Source organism: Drosophila eugracilis, unplaced genomic scaffold (genome assembly GCF_018153835.1).
Source record: "Drosophila eugracilis isolate 14026-0451.02 unplaced genomic scaffold, ASM1815383v1 contig_2161, whole genome shotgun sequence".
Lineage (NCBI taxonomy): Eukaryota > Metazoa > Arthropoda > Insecta > Diptera > Drosophilidae > Drosophila > Drosophila eugracilis.
Genome location: NW_024573046.1, coordinates 297,844 through 310,218, shown reverse-complemented (window position 1 = coordinate 310,218; position 12,375 = coordinate 297,844). Strand labels below are relative to the sequence as shown.

The 12,375-nt window shown below is 42.7% G+C and overlaps 2 protein-coding genes and 1 long non-coding RNA gene across 3 annotated transcripts in view; 1 reads left to right on the top strand and 2 right to left on the bottom strand.

Annotated features, from left to right (window-relative positions):
• LOC108103233 overlaps positions 1-12,375 on the bottom strand; it is an 87,791-nt gene that overhangs the window by 42,009 nt on the left and 33,407 nt on the right. The gene's annotated exons all lie outside the window — the stretch shown is intronic.
• On the top strand, positions 2,950-4,147 carry LOC108103229 (proteasome subunit beta type-7). The gene is made up of 3 exons (XM_017208629.1): positions 2,950-3,078; positions 3,143-3,322; positions 3,377-4,147. The coding sequence occupies exons 1-3, from the start codon at positions 2,984-2,986 to the stop codon at positions 4,068-4,070; spliced, it is 969 nt and encodes a 322-aa protein (XP_017064118.1). The 5' UTR covers positions 2,950-2,983; the 3' UTR covers positions 4,071-4,147.
• On the bottom strand, positions 8,142-9,131 carry LOC108103231 (dopamine N-acetyltransferase). Its single transcript, XM_017208632.1, has one exon. The coding sequence runs from the start codon at positions 9,075-9,077 to the stop codon at positions 8,427-8,429; it is 651 nt and encodes a 216-aa protein (XP_017064121.1). The 5' UTR covers positions 9,078-9,131; the 3' UTR covers positions 8,142-8,426.

Genomic DNA, 12,375 nt, shown 5'->3' with positions numbered 1-12,375 from the left:
TTCCACGCCATTGACTCCTCCGGAGTTTTCACTCCAATCTATTGACAAGTGTTCAACGTAAAACTAAACCACACACCTGCTGGCTTTGTGCACTTTAAAAAAAAGTGTAATCCTGATAGTATAAATACCGTTTTCAGATCTCAAATGATCCGAAGAAAGTACCTAAAAGGCTGATTATCAAATGAGGTTTCCTTAAGATTAAGATTTGTATTTTTAAATACTGTAAAATCCAGATTTTCCAGATTTTTACTTTTTTGTGTGCATAGATATTTCACCGCCGGTTTGATGTGTCCATTATCCTGGTCGCGCTTTGTCGCTCAACTGCCGCATAAATGTGCCAACTGAACTCGGTGCCCCTCGAAACGACAATGGCTCAAAGGCCGTTTGTCCTTTGGCAGTGGACGGCGGATGTCGGATGTTGGATGTTCGATATAGGATAGATATGGATATGGATATGGATATGGATGGATGTGTGTTAATAGCGAGTGCACTGGTCCACAAGGATGCAGTGGCCATTCGACTGGGAATAGCTTTTCGTCGACGGCCAGGAAATGGGAAATGGACAGCAAGGCAACATCAAAGGACTCATCAAGCCGTCGTTTTTTGGGATTGAAATGGAGGCGGGGTTTCACTGTGTATGTATATGTGTGTGTGTGTGTGTGTATTCTCTGCCAACTCAAAGTCATCCTCATGGGAAATATAGCAGCGGTTTTGGAATGAATGATCGCACTTTGAATTCTGAGTGCAAAACTGAAGCTTTTATTAAATGCTGGGAAATATTTCAAATAAAAATTTCTGGGCAAGTAATGATTTTCTAGTTCAACTCTTGGTCATGTTTCTTATGTTAGCAAATTAACCGATTGACTAGCACAAGAAATGTTTAAATAAGGAAATCTTCTGTGGATCTGAGTATTACACATTATTTACAATGAAAAATATACCTAGCAAAGGAATATTAAAAGTAAGACCACATATACCAAACCAATCTTCTATCATATATCGAACCCCCTTTAGATATTCCCCTTTTGGAGTGGTCCTGCGGCCGAGCCTCTGGTGATTATCAATCAATAGCCAGACGACATCAACTGAGTCTGCGATAATCTTAATTATTTATGTCCTTATTTACGGCAAACACCAGGCACGGCCCAAAGTGCCGGAGACAAACCCGAATAAACATTCGACCGAAATGACTTTATAATCTTATTAAATTTTAATCTCCCAATCAGCCAAGGACGCACCCTTTGTCAGCGGCAGGATTCGAACCCCCATAATTATCCTGGCAAAGTTACAACCACAAAAAAAAAGGGAAAACCAAAAATAAAGGGATACCAATGGTGGGTACATCAACCTGTTGTTGTTTTCTTTTTTTTTAGGGTGAAAGGGGGCGTCAAACTTTTCCAATTGCTGTTAACAAAACAGAAATCAAAATTGATTGCCAACTTTTTGATTAGTTTCGCATTTTTAGGCCTGCATCTCGATTGTCGCTGGATTTTCCTTTAGCCAGGTGTTTGCGGATCCGCCTAATTGAAAAGCCAACTGCCGACGCCGACAGCTGTCCGAATGCCAAAAACTAAAAATCCCAGCCCAAAATATTCCGAAAAATAAAAAGGGAGAGGAACAGTAAGCGGCAAAAAAAAAAAGAGGAAAATTGTTCCAGTTGCATTTGCATTTGTTGCAAAAGTTTTCTGGCCCTAAATTGCTGAGGAAAAGTTTTCCGGGGCTGGAAAATGCAGTAGGAGAAAATTAGTCGAAGTTCTTAGAAGATTGATTTGTTTTGTTAGGAATATATTTATATATTGTACCTCTTTTACGTGAGCAAATTGTACAGAATGTTTCTTTCTTTTAGTAAAATAAAAAGCTTTCAAAGAGAATATCTGTCATTCTGAATTTATTTACCAAAGTCAGTTAGTTATATTATTACTTGGCTGTCACATTATAAATCATTCAAGTGGCAAACATGTTCACTGGAGTTTGCTGGGGATTATTCATAAAAAAATATACATAAACTAATTAAAAATGCAAAAAAAAATCCATAATAGTTTTAAAATGTTTTTTCCGGGTGGCAAAAAAGTCTAGGAAACTTTTTTTTTTTTTTTTGGCCCCGCCCACGCAATTGAGTTGCCAAAGTTGGTTGCATGATTCGGCAATGTTGCAACATTGCAGCACGGCTTGAAGTGAACATTGCACTCACTGCAGTTGGCGCTGGCCAAATGTTGATTAAAATATAATTGGATTCTAATTAATGCTAATTGATTTGTGCGACATGTGCCGGTGTCAGGGATCTGAAGCTGACCAACTTACATGGACCCATTCCCGGGGCTTAAGTATCCATGTCCTCGGATTATGGAGCTCCCATACGAATGCAAGCGCAAACACAAACACAAATACAGGATGCAGGAGACGGGAGGCAGGAGCCAGGAGGCAGGACCATATACAAACACACACTCTTACACCGCCTGTCAGTTCATATCAGTGTGCGTGCAGAAGGACAAACAGTTGCAGTTACCAATACACACATACACGTCCCTCATGTCACAAGGACAAACTTTCGACCACACACGCACAAAACCCAAGCACACACACACACACCCACTCATATGCAAATTCATGGGCTGAGCAACCAATTAAGCTCTGTCAAATTGTTTGGCATTTGAAATGCAGTCGGAAAATGGGTGGAAACTGATGGCTTTCCACCGACCATTTCCACGATTTTCACATTTTTTTTATGATAGTTTTCCACCTCAATGCACATTTTCAATTTCTTTTCGCTTAAACACATGCTCGATTGCCGCAAAGTATCGCGTTTTAAAATGATTATCTTATATTTCGGAGTTGCAAATTTTTATTAACCAAAAAATCATTTTCATAAATATTCAACTTTGATTTTCATGTCCCATTTTAACATATTACTCAAATGAATAAGTTTTCTGGGTAGCCACTAACAAAATATAGAGATAAAACATTATATATTTTCCAACACACCATGCTTTTCCCATTTTCCGCTCAAGGAGCAGTTCAAAGCAAGTCCAAGGATTATCCTGGAACGCGTTGCGGATTCAACTTCATCAATTGCAGACGGTTAGCTATCATTTTATCAATGAGATATATCTATAAGTTTTAATGGAATCTTCTTTTACCCCAGAAATGCTGACCTAGTGGCCAAGGGATTTGAGCCACCGAAGGCGATTCGCACGGGCACTTCCATCGTGGGCATTATCTATAAGGACGGCGTTATCCTCGGCGCAGATACTCGAGCCACTGAAGGACCCATTGTATCCGACAAGAACTGCTCTAAAATTCATCATCTTCAGGATCACATTTAGTATGTAGTAAAATTGAAGAAAATTATAGAAAACTAAGGTTTTCTATTTCTCAGTTGCTGCGGAGCTGGAACCGCTGCCGACACAGAGATGATGACCCTGATGACCTCCTCCGAGTTGGATCTCCACCAGCTAAACACCGGCAGACAAGTGCCGGTGGTCTGTGCCAGCATGCTGCTCCGCCGGACCTTGTTCCGTTACCAGGGTCACATTGGAGCTGCTCTGGTGATGGGCGGTGTGGACAGGACTGGTCCCCAGATCTACTGTATCTATCCGTGTGGTTCGAATGACAAGATACCCTATGCGGCAATGGGTTCTGGTACTTTAGCAGCGATGTCTGTACTGGAACACGGCTGGAGATCCGATTTGGATCGGGAGCAGGGTAAGCAATTGGTCCGCGAGGCCATTTCGGCGGGCGTGTTCAATGACTTGGGCTCCGGATCGAATATCGATCTCTGTGTGATCACCAAAAAGGGGGCGGAGTACCTGAGAACGGATACGATTGCCAGCGAGAAGGGTGAACGGTTGGGCAAATACGGTATTAAACCCAATACCACAATGGTGACTTCCACATCAATTTTAAGTCTCCTGGTGACCGATGAGAGATCCTACGCCGTAGACCCTTTTCCCACGCAGTCCCCGGTGGATGAACAACAGCCTGGAAGTAGTGGCATTCAGGATGATTCCCAGGAGACCAGGGATAAGAGAGAGGAGAACCAACCAAGTGAATCGCAGAAAAAATCACCATAGAGTTCAAACATTCATTTAAATTTTAGCAAATTAACTGTTAACAAGCCACATAAATGTAAATCCAGTTGCAAAACGCAGAGATTCCTTTTGAATTCTTTCAGCATGTTGTTAGTCCTGCGGGCCTGATGCAAGGAACATCAACTATTTTTCCAACGGGGGATTAGAATGTCGGGGCGGTTGCCCTGGCAATGCCTACTAAGTACACTGCAAATAATATTTCAATTTGTAGAACAAATATATGTTTATATATATTCTGTATTAGATAAAATATTTTTGAAAAAGGTACATTTTTATCCTTTGAAACGAAAATCTGTTAAAAGTAGCCAATTTCGATTGATATCCCCTACTTTTCCGAAGTGTAGGTGGACTCGAAATGGAGCTGGAGCTGCCGCAAGAACTTTTATGGTGCGTGGCCTAGCATTCTGCTCTAAAATTGTTTGAATCCCATACAATTCCTAATGGTTCAACGGAAAATCTTCTCATTCCGGCAAATATCTGGGTAGTCCTTCTGCCGTAGAATGCAGTGAATGGATACGCCGGGCAGGTGTTTGCCTGCCCGTAATCGGGATCTAACTTCACTAGCATTCATCCCATCAAGCGATGAACTGCGAGGACGTGTAAATAAGGCCAGGAATTCGAGATACAGGATAGGGGAACTGGTAACTGGGACTCGAGACTCTGGAGTCGAGAACTGTAACTTGGTCGGAGGCCAGCATCATTATAAGATTAAATCGCAAGTCCACTCAACACATCCATCGACGGTGCAAAAGAGGGGATGGGTTTGATTTTGTTTTGTCGACTGTTTGCTTCGTCTACCTTTGGCTTTACCCCACTATGCACAGGTGATTCAGAGCGCCCATCTGTTGTCTGTCGCTGAACCTTTGAACCCCCACCCCTTCCTTAAAAATCGGCTCCTAATACTACACCACCCAACCGCCGCCATCACCACCTTCTTTCTGCCCCCAAGCTCTCCACATGTGTGCAGATTTTAAATTAGATTTCTGTGTGCACTCCCAGCTTCCCAGCTATCCTTTCCTTACCGTTTCGCTCCTTCACTTTCTTGTCCATGCTGCAAAGCCCGGTTATTGCGGATTCCATGTGGTCCTGATTCTGCAAGAGCATCCCGCTTATAGAGTATTCGAGGATAATCTCGTTTACTTGATGGAACTATTTTATCATGGAACTGGCTGAACCCAAATTGAGTTAGACGATGACCGGGATATTTAACAGAATTGTATCTCCTAGGGATTACTTATTTGTCCGTAAATGTTTCGGAATAGATAATCACCAAAGACCACTTTATTGCAAGGATTAGTTTACCCTTTTTATATAATAAATATATATACAGATGTATCTTTAGTTTATCACTCTATTCTTATGATTTCTTTGAGTTTACCCTTATCCCGATTTGTCCTTCCATCATCTATTCATCCATTTTCTCCATTAATTCCTCCTGCCAAAGGTTTTTCCATCCAATCTGCCATCCATCAATCCAGTCATTCATCCATCCTGACCTGTGATCTCTGCTGGTTCAATGACCCCAGCCGGCGCAATCCTTTTTTGCTCCACCATCCCTTATGGTCCTGTACCTGGGATGTGGGTCCAAGCTTGGGATTACATTTATTATTTATTTACGGCCACTTGGCCTCCAGATGGCCAGGAAGCGGTGTTCCGGAGGACCATCTGGCCCCGACCTAGGCGCACTAATTGAATCACAATAGGTGGTGTGGTGCATGAGGACTGGCAGGAGTAACCCCATGTCATAGGGCCGAGTCTCTGTGGCTTCTCTGTGCCACCTTCTTATCCTTCGCCTGTTCTCCCGGAAAATGCGTCAAGTGCAATTTAATTTAAATCGTGCGTAGCCAAGGGCATCGGTAGCAGGAGCAGGAGCAGCAGCAAGGATATCAGTGTTGGGGGGTCACGGGTGAGCAAGAGATCCCTGTCCCCGGGACCACTCGAGGCAGTCATTTCATATCCTGTTGTTTATGGCCACACACATATATATCCTTAAGGTCGGATCATGCAGCACACGGGAGCGGCTGAAGTGGCAGGAGCAGTAGGACCTGGCTGATGGGGCACGTGGGAGCCAAAGGTCAGTGTGCAAAGTGCCTGCGAATCGGAGGCCCAAACGCAGACAAATGTCCTGCTCGACTGGGAAATGTGCCAACGGATGCGGACACGGATATTGACAGCCGGGCAATAAAAACGACAACGGCGACAATAGCAATACGAGCAGCAGCAACATAAACACGGCCAACAATCAACCCAAAGGATGCAGGAACATATCTTATTTATACAACACCCATGCAGATGAGAAATACTATATGCAGGTTTATATATTTATAAATATATACCCTTAAAAATATATGGACTTAAACAAAACAGGGGTTTCATCCTCTTAATAAAATATATAAATTCTAGAAATGTTTCGAAATGCAACTGAAATCGAAGACTGATTCAAGATATGTTTCAAAGGTATGTTGTATTCTGATTTTTAAAAGGTTAAATTGTTGTTTTTGTTTCTTATTCGAGTGCCACTACTTGGGCCCGAAAAGTTGTCGATTCGATGGCGAGCAGCCAGTGTGCTCCAGTTTTGAGCTGATGTCATCCAGAATCCCATTACGGGCATGGTTCCTTTGATCTGCTGCCGCAATCAGGCTGCTGATTCTTTGCCAGAAAAACTTCTTCATGTCCCTTTTTTCATTTTATTTTATTTTATTTATTTTTTTTTTCTGGGCGGAGAAAGGAGAAACTTGTGCTGCCGCACTTTTGTTACTTGTTACTGGTTTCTTGGCCAGTTTGCTTTTGGCCGGCAGCAAAGTTTGCACGCGGCCATTTAGCATCGCTGGGGGAGTAGGGAGTAGGGATCCGGGTGCCGGGAATCGGAGTGGTGTACAGTGGACTGGAATGCATGCCACGTCAGATGGCCCCGGCTCAAAAAGGACGTGCTTCACAGCTTAAACAGGCTGCCAGGGCCCATTCTATCTGGTGGGCGTTGGTGGACGTGCCCGTTGGCCAGTGGGCGTGGTAACTGGCTGAGGGAGAGACAGAGGCCGAGGCAACTGGCAGCGGCATAATCATATAACTTGCAATAGCAGAAGGCTGCAAGCAGAAGCGGCTTCATTATCGACAGCTGCAGCAGCTGCAGTGTCTAATTAGCGCGTCCAACGCGTCGTATGCGCAATGAATAATTGTCGGTTACCTAGCCGCTAAGCCACCCAACCACCCAACGACCCATTACCGTCCAGCACCATCCAGCACCACCCACTGCACCACTGCGGTTGCAACTGGTCGGCAAAATATGCCCATGGGGTTGAGCTGGAGCGCAGTTCACAGGGCAATGGATACAGTTGCAGATAGAGATTTTGGACCTGCACGTGCCCCATACGGAATCACATGGATCGGAATCGAATGACTCCAACTGGGCAGTCAGTCACGCGCCAAGGAACGACACTTATTACATAATATCGAAGAGCATCGACTAGCAAATTGTCTAAAGCTTGAGGTGAAACCGACACCTTTACGAGGAATTCCTACTTCTTTCCTTTTCTAAAATATTTTCCTTTCCTTTGCCATTAAAAACTTATTAAATCACAAATTTTTGTGTAAAATAAAGCATATTCAGAGGATTTTGGTATTCAGTTAATGCCAAAGGACTTAAAGAAATAAATAACAAAGCAATCGACCAAGTGTATAGCTTAATTTGCAAAGGTACTTCAAGATTGCAGCTCCTCATTAGGGATTATTAATTAGAGATTTATTCGCCCTGACTCCATTCGGCGGCACCTGGCATGTGGAGTCCTTGGAGCCCAGAAGTTGTCATGGCAACAATCCACATGCTCACCCACCTAATTCTAGCATAAGCACCGCACAAGTGGCTCATAACAACAATTGAATTTTCAGTTAACATCACTAATTAGTCTCAAGACACTTAGGGCCCAGGCAATCTCTGGATTAGTACACTTAACAAAATTTCGTTTTATCCTTAAGTATTTTAAATTGAAGGTATTGTAATTGAAAATTGCATTTAAATAATATATTTTAAATTATTTAAGTCTAATGGCATCGAAATGTTATATATTATATATTATACATCTTTTTTATATCAAAATGCAAAAATATGTACACATAAATTCTTCTGATTAAACTTTCTGATATATAAAATACAAAGTTGCAACCCTTTACATGTTTATCGTTGGTTACATTTTTATGGCCATCAAGTGCCTAAATGCCAGGTTCTTATTATATTCTGATAAGGAATACTGATAACCATTTTAACGCTTTTGGGGTGCGTTGTGGGTGTTAATGTGATATGATGATAGGGTTCCTCAGTACAAGTTGGCCAGTTATGATTGCCTATAGGCGCAACACGAAGGTCTGGACACTTTCATGTGGCGGTGGTGGACGGATGACCTGCTGTCCACTATCATCCAGATGATCCACATACCGTATAGTATTGATTAGCTCATAGCCCAAACGCTGGACCAACCTAGCGGAGTAGACACTGGTGCAGTCCACGGATACCAAATGGTGTCCCAAGTCCCTGGCCCTCTGGGCAACGGCGATCATTAGGCGGGCGCCCAGGCTATGACCTCGAAGTTCCGAATTAACGCCTAAGGCATGGACGTGAATCGAGCTGGGGACATTGAACCGCCGGCAGACATCGGTGGCGGACTCCACGGCAGACAGCATGTGTAGAATGCGTCCCCACTTACTGCCGGCATGCTTTCTGGCTTCCTCGATCATGTGTTCTGGTTCGTGGTCATCCTTGGGACCAGCCACCACGCCAGCTACTATCCTGCCTGCTTGCAGCGCCATAAAGCACGTTCCAAAGGGAACATTCGATAGCAGAAATTCCTTATCAGCCGCATCTGGTTCCGGTGGGCTTGTGCCTGCCGTAAGTGGCTCCTCTGGGTAATAGTAGGCCAGCAGAAATGTCATCAGATCACCCGATTCTTCCACGGACACCTGGCGCACTTCAATATCATCAGGTTCAAGTTTTTCCATTGAAAATATATTTGTTTACAGATCTCTTGGTTACGATAACCACGCACGTGGAGACTAACCACACAACTGATCGTCAGCTGTGCCAGATTGGTGGGAGCTTTTATAATCTTTTTTAAGAGTGCCGATGTGCAAGTGGATGCCAAGCTTTTAAAAGTGGATCTTATGATTGTTGTGATAGGTCGGGGCTTTGTGGATGGTAAAGCGCGCGCTTTTTCTTTTTCTGCTTTGGTCTTTATCGAATTTTGAATTGAATTGCCTTTTAGATAAGGTATAGAATAGTAAGTATATCTTTTAAAAGTGGTGTACGATTTGTTCTTAGTGTATCCATGATTAGTTTCATAGTTTCTTTGTTTCCATACACACATAATCGTTGCATTGTTCAATGCTTAACGGGTCCATTGTGTTTATGATGTCCGTACAGAGAATACGATGTTTCGCATTGCATAACCAATCAACCCAGGAAACCAAATAGAACAGCCATTGACCGTGGATATGGGCACTTCCCCAGGACTACCCCACTCTAGTCCCGTCGAGCGAGTCGCATTTCCATTCGGACTACGTGTGTCATTAAGTGGCGTCCAGTAGCGCTAATGGAGAGCATCGAAACCATTAGGAAAGGTATTAGGGCGGCTTAAGAACCTTGGATCCGAATACAACACAACATCCAAGGCGGCATCACAACAACAGCGTGGTGGGGAAACAACGACGCAGGACTTCTGGCTGAGCAAATAAATGTGTAGTGTCCTCGGCGATGGCACCACGAATGCGAAATACTCTGGCCCTGATTTGCATGACCATCGATGATGGTTTCGATTCCCAAACTGCTGCCATGGATATCCGTTCCCAGAAAGAGTAGTGAGACAGCGGGGTGTGGCCCAACAAGTGTAATCCGTAGACCACGGAAACTACACAAACGACATCGACAGGGACATCACGCGGAGGTGGAAGTGGATATGGGGCGAAAACGGGCTTGGCCAGGGATTATGCCACTGAAACTTATGGAAGTGAAATCGAGCGCGCGAAGTTCAAGTGGCACCCATTGTCCACCTCAGAACACACACAATTCTAATTGGTGTGCCCGTGGGCGTTGGGAGTTCCGGTGGTCTATCGTGGGTGGCAAGGTCAGACACAGACGTAGAACTAACCGAAAATGTCCAAACAAATCAACTAAAAATAAAGAAATGCACAATGAAAGCATTAAGCCAGAGAGTCCTTGTCTGCCCCCATTGCCATTTTCAGATGGTGACTTGGGCTCGAACGGGGGTCCGCACACGGAGAGAAATGAGTCAAAATTCGAGGTTGGGATACAACGTATGACGTTACCCTTCATCAAAAAAGCACTATGCAAGTTACCAAGATTTTTCTCTCAAGATGACAGTATTATGCCCATATCTAAACCAAAAATGGTCCAAATAAGGAATGTAATACATCGTAGGGCTCGTAACTTGATTGCCTTGATTCCCATATGGTTTGCATTCAAATCTGGGAAACCTAATTTTTAACCCATTTTTGAAAATTTTGATGATGGTACCCCTTATCAAAAATGCGAAATTTGGGCCAAAATTGATTTTCCCAAAATCGAAAAACGAGTGATAGGGGTAGTAAGTGTTGGTCGTTAGCAGCACAAAACGGTCATTTATTTGGCTATGCGTCTCGATTTGACCGAGCTAGAGCTAAAAACCCGAAAATAGTATTGCAAATTTCTGTTAAAAATAGATTTTCTGCTTTTTTGGCTATTAAATCAGCCTTCGCAGCAACAAACCAGAACAATAACGCAAAAAGTAAGTATAGGGCTGTTAAGTTTCGGAGGTAAGCTGCATAAAACAGTCACTGTTTCAGCAGTGCGTCTTGTTTTGACAAAGTTAGAGCTAAGAAACTGCAACAAGGCCGTGCTCTTTGCTGTCAACCGACGTATACGTGATTTTGGGCACAAAAAATCAGTTTTTGGGCCATAGCGCAGCCAAAAATGGTCCAAATGAGGAGTGTAATACCTCGTAGGACTCGTAACTTGATTGGTATGATTCCCAATTGGTTTGCATGCAAATCTGGGAAACTTCATTTTGGGCCCATTTTTGAAAATTTTGATGATGGTACCCCTTATCAAAAATGCGAAATTTGGGCCAAAATTGATTTTCCCAAAATCGAAAAACGAGTGATAGGGGTAGTAAGTGTTGGTCGTTAGCAGCACAAAACGGTCATTTATTTGGCTATGCGTCTCGATTTGACCGAGCTAGAGCTAAAAACCCGAAAATAGTATTGCAAATTTCTGTTAAAAATAGATTTTCTGCTTTTTTGGCTATTAAATCAGCCTTCGCAGCAACAAACCAGAACAATAACGCAAAAAGTAAGTATAGGGCTGTTAAGTTTCGGAGGTAAGCTGCATAAAACAGTCACTGTTTCAGCAGTGCGTCTTGTTTTGACAAAGTTAGAGCTAAGAAACTGCAACAAGGCCGTGCTCTTTGCTGTCAACCGACGTATACGTGATTTTGGGCACAAAAAATCAGTTTTTGGGCCATAGCGCAGCCAAAAATGGTCCAAATGAGGAGTGTAATACCTCGTAGGACTCGTAACTTGATTGGTATGATTCCCAATTGGTTTGCATGCAAATCTGGGAAACTTCATTTTGGGCCCATTTTTGAAAATTTTGATGATGGTACCCCTTATCAAAAATGCGAAATTTGGGCCAACATTGATTTTCCCAAAATCGAAAAACGAGTGATAGGGGTAGTAAGTGTTGGTCGTTAGCAGCACAAAACGGTTGTTCTTTTGGCTGTGCGCCTTGTTTTGACCGAGTAAGACCTTAAAAACTGCAAATAATGTTGCAAATTTCTGTTAAAAATTATCACCTGATCAAAAATGCAAAATTCAGTCAAATACTGTATTTCACAAAATCAAACAGGAATTTTTCACAACTAAAATGGTACAAAATAAGTGCTTTAATTATGCAAATGTTGATTTATCCCTTTATTTATATACCGTTGTTAGTTTAAAGCAAATTATTGCACAAAATATATCCTTAGTCCTGCCGTTTAAACAAACAAAATATATTTTTTTATTCCACTTCACAATTTTGAGTTACATTTTCAGTTCCAAATTCAGCACTTTTCCATTTTGAGTTTCATTTATTTCAAATTTGTCATATCAATTAACCCAGAGAGTCCAGAGATCGTACTGTGTTCTTTTTTTTACTTTATGCTTAATCCTAGTTATTGCCCCCAAGCCCCCATATGCGTACGTGTAACCATGCTCTTAGATCTTTACCGGGACTCGAACCCAGGCCGACGGGGGAAATTTCTAT